The 19,142-nt window shown below is 39.6% G+C and overlaps 1 protein-coding gene across 1 annotated transcript in view; it reads right to left on the minus strand.

Moving 5' to 3' along the window:
* Positions 1–2,677: 2,677 nt before the first annotated feature.
* The window catches only part of LOC113116593 (threonylcarbamoyladenosine tRNA methylthiotransferase-like), a 157,639-nt gene continuing 141,174 nt past the window's right edge, over positions 2,678–19,142 (minus strand). Inside the window, exons 11-12 of the mRNA XM_026284832.1 lie at positions 14,542–14,706; positions 2,678–3,291 (exon numbers count right to left, since the gene is read on the minus strand). Coding sequence (XP_026140617.1) covers positions 3,130–3,291; positions 14,542–14,706 — 327 coding nt within the window. The 3' untranslated portion in view covers positions 2,678–3,129. The remainder of the gene's footprint in view (positions 3,292–14,541; positions 14,707–19,142) is intronic.

Genomic DNA, 19,142 nt, shown 5'->3' on the forward strand with positions numbered 1-19,142 from the left:
TAAATTATCAGCGCAGCCGCTACGGGAGACGTTAGCTAACAGCACGTAATTTACGTTTCTATGATGATTGGTTGATATCAGAAAGTAGGCAAGCCTCCTCTATGATGTTCCTCTTCTCAACACTTCTCAGCGCTGAAATTAAACACTCGATGCTAATCAGATATTTATTTTTAACAACAGAGGCACGAGCGCTCACCTCTTCCCCAGCACCCCTCCCCCTTCTCTATCACTTAGCGGTTGTAATTACATCAGCAGATTCAGAACAATCGCGATAGAAAAGGAGCTTTCACGTAATGGTATTACAACTGAAATTACAATCAAAAATATATACACTCCGAGACATGAACTGAAATGAATGGTGAATTTTATTAACATTAAATCACCATCATTTTCACCTCAAAATTTTGGGGAAGCTGTGCCTACCCCGATGAGCCAACACTGCTTATGAGGGTTTGGCATAATGTTTACATTTACTGCACTGTATTCCCATAATATCTGAGCACAAAGTATACAGTAGGTGGACAACCAGAATGGGTAATACCGCGTGTACTGCCACCACAGGGCCACGACGTTAACTGCAAGTCAGTCGCATGTTAAAATAATTCACAAAACTATTGCCAGGTGGCGCAAAGGGACGGATTGCGAGCTGAATGTACTGTAATTGTAAAATGTTGGTTTGTAAACGCAGATGAAAGGATGAAGAAGTAAAAAAACAACATTATAATATAACATTGTATCCTTTTTACAGTGAGTTAATTTCAAAATGTGGGATAGTCTAAGGCTACAGTCTACTCATCAAAAATTTTAAGAAAGACCTTTACACAAAGGCTCTTATGAATGTTATTGTTCTTAAACAGTCAATACATATAATGCCTAATATATATATATATATACACACACACACACACAGTAGGTATGGAAAGTATTCAGACCACTCTTTGTTATATTGCAGCCATTTGCTAAAATCATTTAAGTTCATTTTTTCCCTCATTCATGTACAGACAGCACCCCATATTGACAGAAATAAAAACACAGAATGGTTGACATTTTTGCAGATTTATTAAAAAGAAAAACTGAAATATCACATGGTCCTAAGTATTCAGACCCTTTCCTGTGACACTCATATATTTAACTCGGGTGTTGTCCATTTCTTCTGATCATCCTTGAGATGGTTCTACACCTTCATTTGAGTCCAGCTGTGGTTGATTATACTGATTGGACTTGATTAGGAAAGCCACACACCTGTCTATATAAGAGCTTACAGCTTAAAGTGCATGTCAGAGCAATCAGGAGGTCAAAGGAACTGCCTGAAGAGCTCAGAGACAGAATTGTGGCAAGGCACAGATCTGGCCAAGGTTACAAAAACATTTCTGCTGCACTTAAGGTTCCTAAGAGTACAGTGACCTCCATAATCCTTAAATGGAAGACATTTGGGACGACCAGAACCCTTCCTAGAGCTGGCCGTCTGGCCAAACTGAGCTATTGGAGGAGAAAAGCCTTGGTGAGAGAGGTAAAGAAGAACCCAAAGATCACTGTGGCTGAGCTCTAGAGATGCAGTCGGGAGGTGGGAGCCCTCCACCAGTCGGGGCTTTGGCAGAGTGGCCCGACGAAAGTGCAAGACACATGAAAGCCCCCATGGAGTTTGCTAAAAACTCGAATTATGCCTTTAATGTGTGATAAAAAAAAAATTAGTATTATCCGTTTCGGCTGTTTGATCGCGCTGGTTCCTCATGCAAACATATTCATTGGAAACAGAGAAGTTGTTCACCATGCCATTTGCATGAGCAGCGGTCCACTTTTGCATATTTTTGCTCATTATGATTTTTTTACGTCAATACTGAAACACGCGTAAACTACAACGCTTATTTTACCTAATGAATAATAGTTAAGCTTCAAATGGGCAACATCACGAATATGGAAACATTTGGATTTCTCCCGTATAGGGCTTGGGCGACGCGTTGCATTCTGGGACGTGGCGGCCATGTTGATGGCCTTGTGAATGTAAACATACAGCAAGTCGAATGAGAAGAACAGAATTGGGAGAAAGAAAAAAGATGTTAAAATCACGAAGGTTGTGAGGATTTACAGGGATTATTAATCCATCCATTCTTTAGCGTTTCAACAATTTAGCTAAATCGTGCAGGTTTAATTTATTCGTTGATCTAAAATATGGTGTAATACCGTGTAGATTAGAGAAAAATATAAGCACAGGTGCTTGACATTTATCCTTCTTGAATTTGTTCTAAGAAATGCACATAAGTAATAAACTTTCCTCTGTGAATATTAAATATTTTAACTAGTGTTTTTCTTTCATTTTCCCCAACTGCAGCCGTCAAATGTAACACATCGGTGAGTCAAAGCTGATGGCTATTTGCGAAAATGTGGTTAAAGTGTGGTCAAAAGCTGCAAATGCACTTTGCAGACGCGACAGCGACAACAGAAATCACATTTTGGTTGGCCACCTACTGTACATGGCTCTATATACACTCGTCCTGTCAACAACAGTATTATATTTTCAATTAATCTGGCATATTAGAGCACAGATGATAATACACACAGTATTCTGACTGAGGTCAAAAACACACTAGCTTGACAAGAGTGCAAAACAAAGCATCTGACCTCCTCATGCCAAAAACCCTGAGAAAACATTCCAGAAATACAACCCAGGAGACAGAGCTGAGAGTGTGGAGTCTCATTTATTAGACGTGCTTTATGCTGGGAACAAAGACGGGAAGAGTCTGTTGCTCTTAGCCCAAAGCCAACAGTGAGACACCTGGCTTGAGAATGAAAGACTGCTGGGATTGAAAATGAACAGAACGCCAAAGACGCATTCAAGCTGTCCTCATTCATAGGCAAAGAGGCTTCGATTTCTACAAAAAAAAAAAAAGACTTGACAAAAAATGAAAGCTTTTCTAAAACATCACAATGGCTGGCGTCACTCGGGAGAAAAATGGGTTTCAGCCTTTAAAATTTAAACAGAATCTTTATTTAGCAGTTTAAAATGAAATGTCCCTAACTATCCAGCCTCATTTACATTTATTTGACCTTAAAACAAGACTTTTCATTCAAGCACTGCTTTGAGTCCTTGGGTTGCTGCTCATTCTATAAGGCCTCGTGTGACACGTGGAGTCAGTGGAGCTTCTCAATCACAAGAGCCACGATTACTGCAGCCAGAGCGAGTCCCAATGACAGCAGCTTGAGTCCATCAGCGTCAAACCTCCAGGAGCGTCCCACGAGCGCAGAGGAAGCCACCGAGGCACAGGCGCCATTCTGATGGGTCACCTTCAGCTCCTGTGGAAGAAACCAGAATTGAAGATAAATAGCAGGCAGATGGAGCGAAACAGTGATAGGAGTGAAATATCTATGACTGTACAAGTGACTGCTGTGTTAGTGACTCAAACGATTCATACTGTGCTTTGCATGTTAAAGCTCGTCTCCGGGCCTGTGCTCATGCAAACAAGGATTCAATAGCTTTATGCTCTACTTTTATGTTCTTTCTTCCACCGCTGAAAGCCGAAAGAAGCACCTGCACTCAGCGACAATCACAGGCGGTTCAACAGAAACGAAACGCCATTAAAAACTCAAATCATCATCATTACCTGCTCTAATCGCAACTCAAAAGAGAAAGATTATTCCTTATGACTGTGACAACAACAGAGGAACTGATGAAAGAGTTTATGGTTTCCTGCATTAAAGAAAATATTAAATCATCACCATCACTGGAGCATGAGAACGCACGGATGGAAAGTGAATGTGTGCAGTACAGTCCAGATGTCATCCATCAACATCACTCTGACAGGACACTGATAGAGGGCAGTTACGCTCTGAAACGGCCAGAGAATTAAACACTTACACATCAGGGACTCAAAGGGTAAAATGGTTGTAATTGGAAGTTGTGTCCTATCTAATGTGTTGGCACATTAAAGGTTCATCTATAATGGACACAGTAATGGGTCGATGTCTCCCATCAGGACAGGCCTGACAGCTGACCCAATAATTTGTTCATTTCTGTACCCCTGTGATTAAATATAGAGCCTCAGTCTGAACGGTCATTTCATGATTTCAATATTTCAGGCTGTCATGTTGCAGATATGCTCTTGGAGCTCACTATCTATTGCCTTTCTATAGATTCAGGAAGTGAAGGTGGCAAACATTTGGCCAGATGGGTCATCTTCGGCATCTTTGGGTCACTAAACATCATTACTGAGAATGATAAGAGCATGAATCAACTTCAAACATAACCTGGAGGAAGTCTATCGGAGAGCCCATCTTGCTCATCCCACCATTACCCAACTTGATTTTGCAGGGATATTCAGCACGTATCTAGCTTGTCTCAATGTTTAATTTCTCCTCTCACCACATCTGCGCTTTCACGGTAATGTCTTTTATTCTCAGGCCTGTGAGAGTTTATATGGATTGGATGGTTGCCCTCTCGATATGGGTGAGCTTGTGTTTTACCCCTTGTGTTGATTTGTCATGACATAAAAGATCTCAACATTAGAATTCAGGGTGGGAAAGCAGGGGTATGCTATGTCTCAATTAGGTCTTGTTCTTCTAGCCAACAGCCAGTGACTTAAAACTAGATAAGACTATATGTAGTAAATTATGCACAATTACATGCGACTAATCTAACCAAACCCTAACTCTATAGTAAGTGTACATTGGTAATAAAGTATAAAGTGCAAGCGAGCATTATATATAGAACATATACCAAACATGGGCAAGCGGAGGCTGAAATTAGCTGTACATCAGTACTAACACTGGAACACTGAAAGAAAGAGTGTAACGCTCTCCTGGGAGACTGTACTTATCACATGAAGCCTTGACTAAAGATATCACAGGGTGATCTGAGCATTAACCGTGAGTGTGGGTGGCAAGTTAGCAACGCTGCTTATTCAGACAGGAGTGGCAGGTATGGTGGCCCTTTTAGTGACATCTGTGCTCCTCAGTGTGAATCAGGTCACAGGTGTGAGTTCCAGATGGTTTCTTCCTCTGCCAAGTGCGTCTGAATGTGAATGGAAAACACCATCACTGTGCTTCACAGAGTGGATCATGTAGCCGAACCTCCACCCACAGACGCCCTGCATGACTCACTGAGCCTCATTCAATCAGCACCTCACCTCTGAGATCGTATCCCACAACTCCTGCTCTTACACCTAAGCTCTTTCAAAGCACACAATCCACAGCCAGAGATTCTGAAAGCACCCCTTCTACAAAACCAGAATTGTTATTCAATTTCCCATTGTACTGGACATCTCCCATTCAAAGACAAATATGAACAAGTCAACCGTTTTGCTATGACTATCCTCAGTGCTGTGAAAAATCTGACTCAATGTGAAATGCTTCTCCTGGGAGTTTGTGTGGAGTCTGTATTCCCACTTGAGCGGGCCTAGAACAGAACCCTGGAGGTCTCCAGTGATGAATATTATAATCCAAGGGATGTTCTGCTCTAGAGAGTGTCTGAAGTCGACATGAGGTTAGACTTGAGTAATGCTAGTCTCTGCCTGCACTATGGGAGAGCGCAGAGGAATGGAGTGTATCAAAGGGGTCATATGATGTTGCTAAAAATAACATTATTGTGTGTATTTGGTGTAATGCAATGTGTTGATGTGGTTTTAGGTTCAAAAAACACATTATTTTCCACATACTAATTACTGATCATAATGACTTATATCTTTTTAAGGATTGCATTGCGTATTGCGCAACATAAACAAAACCATGTCTGCATTTGTGATCAGAGAAACGACAAACAACAAGCTCTACTCTACACTGCTCAAAACTCCTGTTTGAATCATCAGTGAAACATCCTTTACATATGAAAACACACTTACAGACTGAGTCAGAAGCACCTTGTAAAGTTGGAACTGCCACACTTTACAGAAACAGACACCGGCATTTTAGGCACACATCTGAATATTTGGTTTGAACTGTTCTGGAACAGTGTTGTAGATACAACTGAACCACTGATTTCTAGTCATGTCCTCTTTTAGAAGACTAAACAAAGTAGTTTCCCTTTCACGATTAAACTTCTCCACAACATGACGAGAATAAAAGTTACACCTTCTTTCTTTGCGTGAAAATTTGGGTGGTGTTATGCAAATCTTTCCGTGTAGAAATGTGGAGGTGTATTTAAGCGAGGCGTTTTAGGTAGATGTGGTTGACTCTAAACTTTTATAAAGAATATCTCTTTAGGTTTGAGACTTTAGTCAGTGCAACTTTACAGGTCTTCTTTATGCACCAAGAGCTTGTAACACTCTAAAGAGCAGGAATAAATGTAAATCACATCATATGAGCCCTTTAAAACTTTCAGCCGTGTGAGGAATACCATTGTACTGCTTACCTTCCCTCAGCAAATATCAATGCAATTACTTCAACACATCTCATCCCAGACAGGAATCCTGTGATGAAGTTGGTGCAGTGTTACTGGATAATATCTCTTTAGCAGTAGAGTTGTGAGCTCCAGTTATCTGCTGATGCTACATATATTATAAGCCATGCAAAGAAACCCTTCCTCAAATCCTCAGCTTCTTGCTCTTTCATCAAATAATCTGCTCATAGCTGAGAGAGACTGTATTTCAGAACCCTATTTACTGTAACAGAGGAGCAGGGGCTGATGGGATGCTGATCCTCGAGTCTGGCACTGACTAGTGCCTGGTTAAAACCTGAAAATAACATTTGGACGGTTCAAACCATTAGGACATAATGCCGAGGGTTAAACCATTCATTGTGTTTATATTTTTGACTAGCACCTCATGCTGGATCTACTTCTACATTTGGATGAACAAAACAGCCCTTCAGGTTTAAATCATATACTGGTGTGTGTACTAAATGACAGACTTTTGTGTTTTCTCACCTCTGTGAACTTCTGAACTTCTGAAACTAAATGTGTCTCAGTTCTGAGGCTTACAGACAGCAGGAAAAACACTGCTAACTACAAGCAGTAACATGACACTAACCAAATAATCATGTATAATTAGACTATAAATAGACTTTAGCCAGTTGCAAAATTCAAGAGAAATTTACAAACAAAATTTCATTAAAATTGTATCCTGTTCAACCCAAGCCATGTTAAAGATATTGCATATTTTTTTGCCAAGGTTATACATTTATGCGTTTAATTTTAAAGACATTTCTGTTTTACTTAAAAAATAAAAACATAATAATAATATATATATGCTCCTTGTTTTAAGGACTTTCAAATGTTTGAACTTAATAATTTGACAAGCAAACTTTTGATACTTAAAGGGAAAAAAGTGAAAGTGAAGTGACATTCAGCCAAGTATGGTGACCCATACTCAGAATTTGTGCTCTGCATTTAACCCATCCGAAATGCACATACACACACACACACACACACACACACACACACACACACACACACACACACACACACACACACACACACACACACACACTGTGAACACACACCCGGAGCAGTGTTCATCATTTATGCTGCGGCGCCCGGGGAGCAGTTGGGGGTTCGATGCCTTGCTCAAGGACACCTAAGTCGTGGTACTGAGGGTGGAGAGAGAACTGTACATGTACTCCCCCCACCCACAATTCCGTCCGGCCCGAGACTAGAACTCACAACCCTTCAATTGGGAGTCCAACCCTCTAACCATTAGGCCACGACTTCCCCCAAAAACCTAGTAAACTAAGTAAAACTATTAAACTAATAATGCTTATTTTTTTTTGCAATGCACTTGATTTCTGGTGTTACAAAGTAGTTGAGAAGCACAGGACTAAAAGATCAAATCATTACTAGACAGTCTAGTTTATATTGAGCGAATGAGTCTCATTTTCTTTCCATTACTCTCTCCGTCTGCCAATATCTTTTCCTTTTTTCTCTTGCTCTTTCTCCTCTTCTGATGAATGTCAGTTAGAGTGACCGCTAGTGTGTGCCACGTCCAGACACCGCATTGATCCACGTCTGCGTCATTCACACACACACACACACACACAAATCAACTGAGCGTCTGTCGATAGACTGTGGCGGCTCAGACAGAGGAGGTGAGAGGCTCAAGGACACGGACGCTGGGTCTCCAGACGCCTGAACCATCTCCCGCCGGTGAAGGTGATAATCCACACACACCACAGTCTGTGATCGGTCTCTCTCTCTCACCGCAGGGGTGAAACACAGCTGAACCCAAATAAACACTGCCAACATTCAAACACGGGGTTATGCTGGAGAGGAAAAAGCTTCTACGCTGAAGCAGAGCTGAAAATAAAGATGACTGCTTTGACATTCGTCAGTGTGTGTAGCCCACATCAGCATCAGAGCACATACACTAACAACTCAAAGCCTTGTAACAAAAACCACCAAACCACATTATCATTGTGAGCAAGTAAATAATGATATTGTGTTGTCTACAGAAATTTCAAAAAATAAAAAATAATAATGTTAAATTAATTTAAATCCCATAAAAGGCACAAACCAATAAGCGTATAACAGTTTACTATTTACTATTTTATGTAAATAACTCTTAAACAAGAAATGTAACAAATAAATGAAATAATGAAATAAAAAATAATGGAATAAAATGTTTGTTTGTTTGTTTAGTTTGTGTATAGCACATTTGAAAACAACTAGAGTTGTTAAGAGTTCAACAGCTTAAATAACAAAAATCCAAAAAAAAAAATAAAACTCCCAACAAAAATAAAATTTTAAACACCAAACAATAGTAAATTAAGGTACAGTTAACTACTAGCTCAACCATATGCCTGGGCAAGTACATGTGCCCTAAAACATGACTGAAAATGACCCAGTGTAGTACAGCATCTAATATCTCACAAAGACAGGTTATATAATGTTTGAAATGACCTCAGTGGCCTTGTCTGATAAACTTGAAGATAGAAATATATATATATATTGGGAGCTAAGACATGCAAGGCCTTTAGAACAAACATTAAAACTCTTAACTGCACTTTAAAGTTAACTGGAAGTCAATGCAACAAGGTTAGCACCGACCTGCTTCAAAGTCCCAGTCAAAAGCCTAGTTATTACATTTTGTAGAAGTTGAAGATGATTAAACAGAACAAGAGGATCCCTCAGACACAAATACAACTTTGACAACTTAAAAGCCTGTATAACCGGCTTTAAATCATTAAAAAGTATGCTCCGATCACGATCGGCCGATCGTTAATGCGCATCTCGTCAGTAAAGCCGGTTTTCTAATCAGCGGTTAATTCCATCAGGTGCGTGATTTCACATAGAGCAGCTGTTACTACACAGAGCCATTGTTAATAGAGAAGATGTGCAAATCCACTTCATTTTCAGCGTTTTTTGGCGCATCTTCTCAGTTAACAACGGTGAAATCACGCACCTGATGGAATTAACCGCTAATTAGAAAACCGGCTTTACTGACGAGATGCGCATTAACGATCGGCCGATCGTGATCGGAGCACCCCTAAAAGCAAGTTTTTTTTGTAATACATCTTACATGAAATAAAATGACAAGCAACCTTTTGTACATGTACAAAGAAAACAATATGGGCCCAGAATTGACCCCTGAGGAACCCCACAAACACAGGCTGCAGGATCTGAGATAGAATTTAACCAGACTACAAAACCTACTGTCCTTTAAATGAGAAAACCATTTGAGGGTACTTCCTCAGATCAGTATCCACTGACTCAAATTCTCAAAAGAATCTTATGTTGAATCAAATGCTGCTGTTTGTTTGAGGAGAATAAGAACAGCACACTTTCTGAGTCAACACAAGCAATAAATAATTATTCTCTTTTAAAAGAGCACACACTGTACTCTCAATTTAGACATAAAACCTGACTGAAAAAAGTACAACAAATGATGATAAACCGCCTTCTCAAAACCTTTAGATACAAAGGCAACTTTGAAATGGGGCTTTTTAAGATGATGTATAATATCATGTTTTCAATAAGATGAGAAAAAAACATTTGCTAAACTACTGTTTGTGATACATAAAATTCTTGGCCTACAACATCCAGGACCTGGAGGAGACGATGAGAGGGAACGACGTCTAAAGCTCAAGCAGCGGGTCTCAACTGCTGAACCGTCTACATCATCACAAAGAGAGAGCGCTTCAAAACGAGAAAACAATACATGGAGAATCTACAGTCTAAAGAGGAAAGATCAGTAGACCTAATACTAGCTCTGTCTTAATCATGACAGTAAAAATGCAAAAAGGTGCAAATGCAAAGCTATTGGAGTGGGCTCTGGATACGTATGTGTAGGATTCTACAGCATATATACAAGGATTCTGTACATAATTTATTGCGCTAAATAAAGTTTTTGAATTATTATAATACTTGAGTCTGAAAAATACTGATTTTTAACTGCCTTGACCGCCTGTTGGTAATTAATCAAAACAATCTCATAACACGCTTGAAGTTCTTTTTTCCATTGCCTCTCTGCTTTCCTCCATTTTTGTCTCAAGTCCCGAGTGCAATTACACTGATTTATGACAAACAAGTAATTAACAAATGTACTTTCCCTGTATTTATAGATGTCAGACAAACTTACTGCAGAGGCTGAAAACAGAGGTCATCTGAACACCACATTTGCATCACAGCGCTGACTGACCCGCTCACCACAGACATAAATACAGCTGCTGACGTTCACAGATGACCACATAACAAACATCTGCAGAGACCAGCGATACGTGCTTTGAGAAAATGGCTGAAATGAAACAATGATGATAAATAACATCACATCAGTTCAAAACAACTTACACTACCATCACGTCATGTTTGTCCTTCAATCTTCTGAATGTGATGTGTGTTGGACAAGACGGGTGAAGCCAGAGACAGAGGACGTGTCCATATCCTTCAGAAACAGCCAGTGTCGGAGGAGGCTCTCCAGATGATGTAAAGATCCAGCAATCGCTTACTAAGAAAACACACACACACACCATGGACCTCTCTGCATCTCTCTCTCGTGGTTTCTCTCCAGTGAGCAGAGCAGTTTCAGTCACGCGGCGCTGAATACACACGTGTGTGTTAGAAGACCTAATCATCGCATAAACTTATTCACACACTCTCTCTGGGGAATCTTCCAATGAGTCCTTCCTGACCCATTCATTAACAACAGTTAACACTAGCAATTGTAATTAGCCCTTAATAATCACAAACAAACACAGAAACATCTAAGATTGTCTCACACAAACACAGACAATCAGAAGAAAGTCCCAGATCTGCAGTGCTCCACATCATCAGCACAGTCACAGACTGCTCCACAAACACACGGCTGCTGGAGAACAGTGTAAACGCCACACACACACACACACACACGACCCCTGGAGAACAGTTTCTCAGTCACGCAGGAATCACAGTATTTACAGACCTCAATCATGAGGACAAACAGGCTGAAATGTAAGTCGATCCTCTTGACTCTGTGCTCCACTGAAGGACAGTCACACAGGTTGAGAGGTAAAGAGGATCTTCAGTTCAGCGTGTCATCAGAAGGTTCAGAACAGTGTCTCTGTGGGATGTTCAGAGATCTGAGAGCAGCTCGAGGGTTGATCAGCGCTGGAGGTCAGCGAGTGAAGACAAGCTCACACCTGCAGCGCTCCGCTCCTCCTCCACCTCACTGCAGACACAGCTCCAGAAATCAGCAGTCTAAACCGCTTTCATCAGCTCGCTTTCTCTCTGATGAGGTCTCTGTGGTAGTAGGTGGCCTGCTCTCTTTAAAGCAATGAGAGCTTTTGACAAGCAAGTGAAAAGGGAATAAAATGACCATGAGCACTGGAAAAGAACATGTCACAATGCATTTACAGAACCGGAAACACTTGAGAAGTTCCAGCAGGTTTCTACCAGAGTTTTTTAGGCTTTATGGTCAATGAACAACCATGGACATCAAAAAAAAAAAAAAACATATTTCCTTAAATCTTTCAGCATCATGTTTAACATTAGGCAAGGCAAGGTAAGTTTATTTATATAGCACATTTCGTACTAATTCAAAGTTCTTTACATAAAAGTAAAATAATTATGAAGAAAAATAATAAAAATAAAACAAGCAAAAACTTGTAAAACTTTTCATTATTTAAAATTGACTTATTTAAAATGAATTTAAAACAGTTAAAATAGAAAATGATTTTACAAAAAATACAGTGCAATCAGTTCGGACATAGCACAGTGCTCATTCAATAAATGCACATCTAAAAAGATGAGTTTTGAGTCTAGATTTAAATGTGACTAGTGTTTTAGCACATCTGATCTCTTCTGGAAGCTGATTCCAACTGCAGGCAGCATAGTAACTAAAAGCAGATTCCCCTTGTTCTGTGTGAACCCTTGGTATTTCTAACTGACTCGATCCTAGTGATCTGAGTGCTCTGTTAGGTTTATATTCAGTGAACATATCTGCAATATATTTCTGTCCTAGGTCATTTAGTGACTTATATACGAGTAAAAGTACTACAGATCAAACATTTGGAATAATGAGTGTTTTAAAAAAGTATTTTCTGCTCACCAAGGCTGCAATTATTCGATAAAAAACACAGTGAAAGACTGAAATATATTCACAATTAAAAACAAGCCGTATTACTACGTGAATATGTTAAAATGTAATATATCGACTCTGACCCTCTTAATGAGCCCAAACTTTAGAATATATATTTATATCATTAACAAGAAATAATCATTACTGGTTATTATACTGTAAGTGTCTTGTGTGTGTTGTGAATGAAGGGTGTGTGTGTGTCCTCAGTGAGTGATCTAGCAGTGATCGGACTGCTTTAACGCTCTCTGTTTGTCATTCTGTGCTAATCTGTGACTGCTGTGTTATTTTTCTAGCGGGGAGAGAAACACTCGTCCAAACAGAGGACATCAAATGATGCTTCAAAATGTGATAACATTTTAATTTCACACCCCATCAGATTTTACTGCTGCCCTGGCAGACCATAAAACCAGAGAGAGAGAGGTAAGCAATCATGGTCATCCAGCAGTCTAACAGAGGCTGTTCAGAAAATAAGAAAAAAGAATAAAGATTTGTCTGAATGTACACAACAAGCTGCAAGAAGCAACTCTTTCTTGATGCATGGCATCTTTGGGCGAGAAGCATAAGGACCGGTCTTCTTCATCCAGTCAGCAGCTCTGTTCATCAGCATCCAGCAGCAGGACTGTAGTTTTATGGAGGCCTCTAATGGTGTGGAATGATCTCTGTAAGTACTGGTAGCTGTGATCTGCTGTCTTTAGACAGGACTGCGTTCACTAGTTAACACTCAAGAGCTCCAGGCAAGGACAGAGTAACGTGTGTGGAGCCAATTAGAGTGACAGAAGCTCTCGCTCACACCATTCCCCTCTCAGACACACTTCACTTAGATGTTTCTGCACTATATGAAGGCCTTGGACTTTATTATACCGTTTATAAGTGTTGTCTAGATCCCTCATTTGACAAAAAAACGGTCAAAGAGTAAGTAAAACTAGATCTTCACTCTACCGCACACAAGGTTTCTAAAGTCACAAACTCCAGACAGAAACAGTCCAATAACCAGCCTGTCCATTTGAGTAAAACAGCATTCATGCAAGACACTGCCATGGAATTACTGCAAGACTTCTTGAAGACACTGGTACCTTAAGCTTGAGATAACTGTGATCAGTAGTCTTATTCTGCCAACAAACCAGCAGCTCATCCCTGCTCAAAGGGATAGCCAACCCAAATGATCTTCCTTCTTCAAACCAAACTAAAATAATGATCACTCCATCTATACTTATGCCCAAATCCAAAATGATGATGCATCAGTAATCAGTGAGCTTGATGTTACTGATATGTTGTCATAATGGAATTGAGCGGGAATTTGGTATTTGGTTAAATTATCACTCAAAAAATTGCGGGGTCACCTTCTGTGTGAACACAAACACGTCCCGGGATTGATTCCAGGACTGATCCCGGGTCAGAGAACTAGTAACATTGCCGGGTTCAGTCCTGGAACGAGCGCTGTGTGAACAAAGCCAGAACTAATGCAGTAAAGAGTGTGTCCAAAATAAGAAATGCGCTAGGTAAATAAGTGCAGAGTGCTCATTTGCATACTGACATGATTTTTTACATTTAGCACGGATGACGTCTTTCATCAGTTCTATGATAAATGGTTTATATATAAGATTTAAAGAAAGTACCATAGATCTGGATTGCTTATTCTGTAATAGCTGATTCTTGTGTTTGGTGGTTTCACATTATCAGTAAACCTGTGAACACACTCACAATTTCACACTCTCGTCTGAACGTAAAACAGTCTGCAAACAGAATGTGAAGTCTGGACTCTGTGCCGGAGGAAAGGGCCTCCAATCTGTCTTGTCCATCTCTTCAGATGCAGACAGGCACTGTGTCATCTCCGCCAGCTTCTGCTCGTCTCTGAAGGACCATGACACTACTATAACACATTCAAGCTGTCCGACTGAATCCCAACTCATGGAGCATCTAAACACCTCAAAACAAAGACACAGCTACGATGAAAGGGACACTTTTCCAAGATTTCTCCACAGCCCTCCACTGTGACTTTTCTGCCATCTTCAGTGTGTAGAATGAGCTAATGTGAAACGGTCATATTGAGGCGGTCCAGCAGACTCACCTGAGGGAGTCCAGACACCTGTCCCTTCTGAAGAGGCTGAGCGATGGAGGGGGTAAAGACCTGCGCGTCCTCCACCGGCCGGCCCTTCATGTAGTGCTTCCCAGCCTCGTATATATCCACCTCGATCATCTTCCCTTTGAACTCTGGCTTCTTGGGCACCAGAACCTGCAGACGCATGAAAGAGAATAATACATAATAAGCATTATATACAGGGATGCACATAAGTGGTACACAAAATGTCCAAAATAAGAAATGCGCTAGGTAATTAAGTGCAGAGTGCTCATTTGCATACTGACATGATTGACAGCTGTTAGTGCACAATCACTCCTTTAGACCGACAAACTGTAATAATGTATAAAAACGATCTGAAAGCATAAATCTACATTAATGATAAAATACATTTACTGCTGGTACCTGCCAAAATAAAACCTTGTTGGTTTTAGGTTAGAAATTGATAATTAATTAAAAATAAATAAAAACAAAACCTATATTACTAATATATTTCTTAGGTGCACTATAAAATAATTGTATTAATAATCATGGAGTGTCTCAAGGATCTGTACTTGGTCCACTTCTGTTCTTAATCTACATGCTTCCTCTGGGTCAAATGCCATGGTCTGAATTTCCACAGTTCACTAATGATACACAAGTTTATTTTTCCCGCACAGCCCAACTCCGTTTTTCCTCCAAATACTTTAACATCTTGCCTATATGATCTTAAAGTATGGATGGCTTAAAATTTCTCAAAATTGAATAATAAAAAAACTAAGATTTTCCCCTCATCCTGACTTTTCTATTAATATTGACATGGTTATAGTACACCCTTCCCACACTGTACTAATCTTGGTGTAATATTTGATTCTACACTATGCTTTGAACCCCACATCAACCAGCTTATCAAGTCCTGTTTTTACCAACTGCGTAATTTGTCAGTTTACGACAACCACTAAAATTATAAACAGCTCATACAAATGAAAAGGGAATTTACAGCATAAATGCTGGAGATCAATAGCACTTGACACATCACATCATGGCATTGGCCATCACTTTCAAACGCCTCATTAAAGATTCTCATACAATCTTCAGGACAAGTTCTGCATTTCCACAAAAGCAAGAATGAGATTGTAAGTGTTGATCAGTGTTGTTATCGAGTAAAAAACAAGCAAGCATCTTGTTTCTTGGTGTGTGCGGTCATGTTCTTGATGCCAGTTTGCTCCTCTTATCCCAGCGCATCTGAGATTTTCCACTGAGACCCAGAGCGACGAGACCTTCAGATCTGCATGAGGTCTGTGGGGAGATGAATCAGTCCAGGCGTGGAGGCTGAATTGGATTAAAAGCTGTGTGCTTGGATCTATAGGGGTTTACATTGAAATTGCCTTCATTACGTTGAGCGGCAGATAAGTCCAGAGCGTAAAAACCACCTTCCCCAGACATGAAAGGCTCGGCAGAAAGCTTAAAGCGCATTATGATTCATCAAAACTCAGGCATATCAGAGGATCTGTCAAATACCCTTTTCAATTAGGCTGGGAAATAAATGTGTTTTCCTTTTCCTCCATCTCTTCCACGGCCAACGTGTGCCGTGAATTTTAATACTTTAATATGAGAAGAGTTATTTTCCCATTTACTTTTTCATTCAATTACACAAACCCTGAAGGTCAAACACTAACATTTAAAGGGAAAGATAAAGTGCTCATACGTCTTTGTCTTGCATCTATTGAGGGGAGTCCTCGCATACTGGAAATCCATTAAGAGTGGTCCAAAACTGTCTCCATCTCCTCCTCATGGTAAAGTGAACGATGTTTTAGAGCCGGTGGAAGAGGACACAGCAGCATTTCTTTGAACTTCTCGAGTCTCTCTGAAAGCGCTGGAGACCGTGAGCGTGTCCTTGATGAACACATGAGCAGTTCACAGTGAAGAGAGTAACCCTGAGCCTCTCCACCGACTGACTGGGTGAAGTTAACCAGGAGAACTACTGGTTAATACAACTAACAATACACAGTGCAGATGAAATCACAGTGTGGAGAGTAGTCATTGAAAGAGTGTTGTTTGAATCTCATATGAAGCAGTACATGATAAGAGTGAACCAGTGAGGTCTGGAGTATCTGTGTGTGTCGATAAGTGTTTAACAGCAGAAGTTCGTCTCATATAGTGTCTGCATCAGTCCACTGCTCCATCAGATAACATCTGAACAACACTGGTCACTGACCGTCAACATGAAGGTCTGAAAACTCTACTAAAAGCATCACATATTCTTAATTCTTGTAGTGATTTCCATTTAATTAAAACTCAACTTGCTCAAAATATGAACTTTATTCTTACATTCAACATGAAGATATTTTGAAGAATTGCTGGTGCCCTTTGTGTTCCATAGTATGGAAAAAAAAAAGATAATGAATCAACTGTTTGCTAACACTTATTTCCAAATATCTTCTTTTGTGTTCAGCAGAAGAAAGAAACTTTGGGGTGAGTAAATGGCTGGACACTTCAGTACAGGGACCAATTCTCACTATTAACTAGCTGCTTATTAGTATGCCTATAAATAACACACTGGGTGTTTACTAGTGCATATAAAGCTCATATTCTGAATGAGCATATTCCACTAATATGCCTAATCCTAATCCTACCCAATACCTACATTTAACAACTACCTTACTAACTATTAATAAGCAGTAATTTAGTTTATTGAGGCAAAAGTCTCAATGGGTTGTTAATGGTTTGTTAATAGTGACTTTAAAATACAGTGTGACTATTTTCAGTTCTGGGTGAACCATTCTTTCAGACCACTTGTCAAACATCTAATGACACTGGCAGATGTTTTCACTCGAGTACTCTTAAACTTGCTCACTGCTGTAAGTCCTCGACGAGTCTGAGCAGCTCCGTTTTCAGGTTTGTTTCAAAGGCAGACCGGCTTAAGATCCAACAACCTGAGCTGAGCTCTTAATCGGCCTCATGTTCATGGTGATCTCCAGAGCAAAGCCGGGCTCTCTCTGATGGATGGTCAGTCACGTCTCAAACGCTCTGGAGAGCGCTCCGGCTTTGAGGCCGCAGATCAAGAAGGAAAAGAAGGAGAACAAAGGCAGGAAAAGAAAACCGAGGGCTTGCATCCCAGATTAGAGCTCCATCCTTTAATGCGCGGCCCGTCCTCAATCAATGGTGCTGGAGATGGCTTTCTGCTGCATTCTAATGAAAGATCAATAGTGAGACGGGTGACCTCTGTGACCCATGAGGACAACCTGAGCAGACTGACTGGCGATGATATCTGTCTCACTTCAGACCATTGACTAGTTAGAAAGGAAAACAATCCCTTCTAACAATACAGAAGACATGAGTGCATTCTGAAACAATGCTAAACACATCAGGCAGCACCAGTGTGTTCCTCCGAGGAAGCACTCTTCTGAACCTGTGTGATGGACTTCATACACACCTGTGTGTCAAGTCATATAACAGTTCTGTGTCAGATTACCTGGAGATGTTGTGCTTCACCATAATCTCCACTGCACTTTCATACGTATGAGTTAGCAATCTGTTCTGAGTTTAGTGAGAATGACTGGTGTGGAATCGCTTGCATCAGACCTGCACTGATTCGTCTTCATCTGCCAGCTTTTAATAAATTATCTGAGAGTTACGCCTGGGTCTGATCGTCACATGCAGCGATCGCATTAGGAAGCTTGTTTCCACAGAGGATAAAAAAAAAAAAAAAAAAAAATATATATATATATATATATATATAAATTCAGAATTGCAAGACATTAAAATTGTAATTCTAAGAGGAAAATTTGTAATTGTAAGATATAAAAACACAACTGCAAGAAAAAAAAAAGTTCAAATTGCTAGATAAAATGTTTCAGTAACACTTTCTATGAAGCCTGTATTTATAACACATAAATGCATAAATGAATGCATAATGCATTATAAAAAAGTATTATATGTTGTATCATCTCATGAATATTCATAAGAATGGTTTAATATATTATAATATTTTCTTATTTGTGGTTATAGCTTTTAAGAGTATGATGATTTATAACACAATGAACACATTGCATCAACTTTTACAATGAATTATATTTCTCATAGTTATAATGTATTATACGTCTCATATTTCCATTGTTCTGAAGCTATTTAAAGCAGTCAAAGACCACTTATAAAAAATAGTAATAATAAGCGTCTTTGGAAGTACATCAACTTATCCTACCAGACTAGATTCTACTGATCTTGAGTATATTAATACTGTAATGAGAGATAGTTGGGATGTAGTTATAAAGCTGCTTATAGGTGATTAAGGGAACCATCAAAATAAAATATAACCATATAAAACATAGCATTAATCTCACATCAATTAATTAACATTAGCTCCAGAGAAACACTCTTATAACACTCGACATCTGACCACTCACAAGCTGTAGATACTGTACAGATATTAATGTGAAGATATGATCAGTCCATTATACTGTACATGAAGGAGAGTTCATATACTGTTCACTGTGTTATAAATAATCCTACTCTTAAACTTAATACCACAAATACATAAGTATTATGATGCATTATAATTATGATTATTCATGAGTTGATATAACATATATATATATATATATATATATATA

The sequence above is a fragment of the Carassius auratus genome, chromosome 16 (assembly GCF_003368295.1).
Source record: "Carassius auratus strain Wakin chromosome 16, ASM336829v1, whole genome shotgun sequence".
Classification (NCBI taxonomy): domain Eukaryota; kingdom Metazoa; phylum Chordata; class Actinopteri; order Cypriniformes; family Cyprinidae; genus Carassius; species Carassius auratus.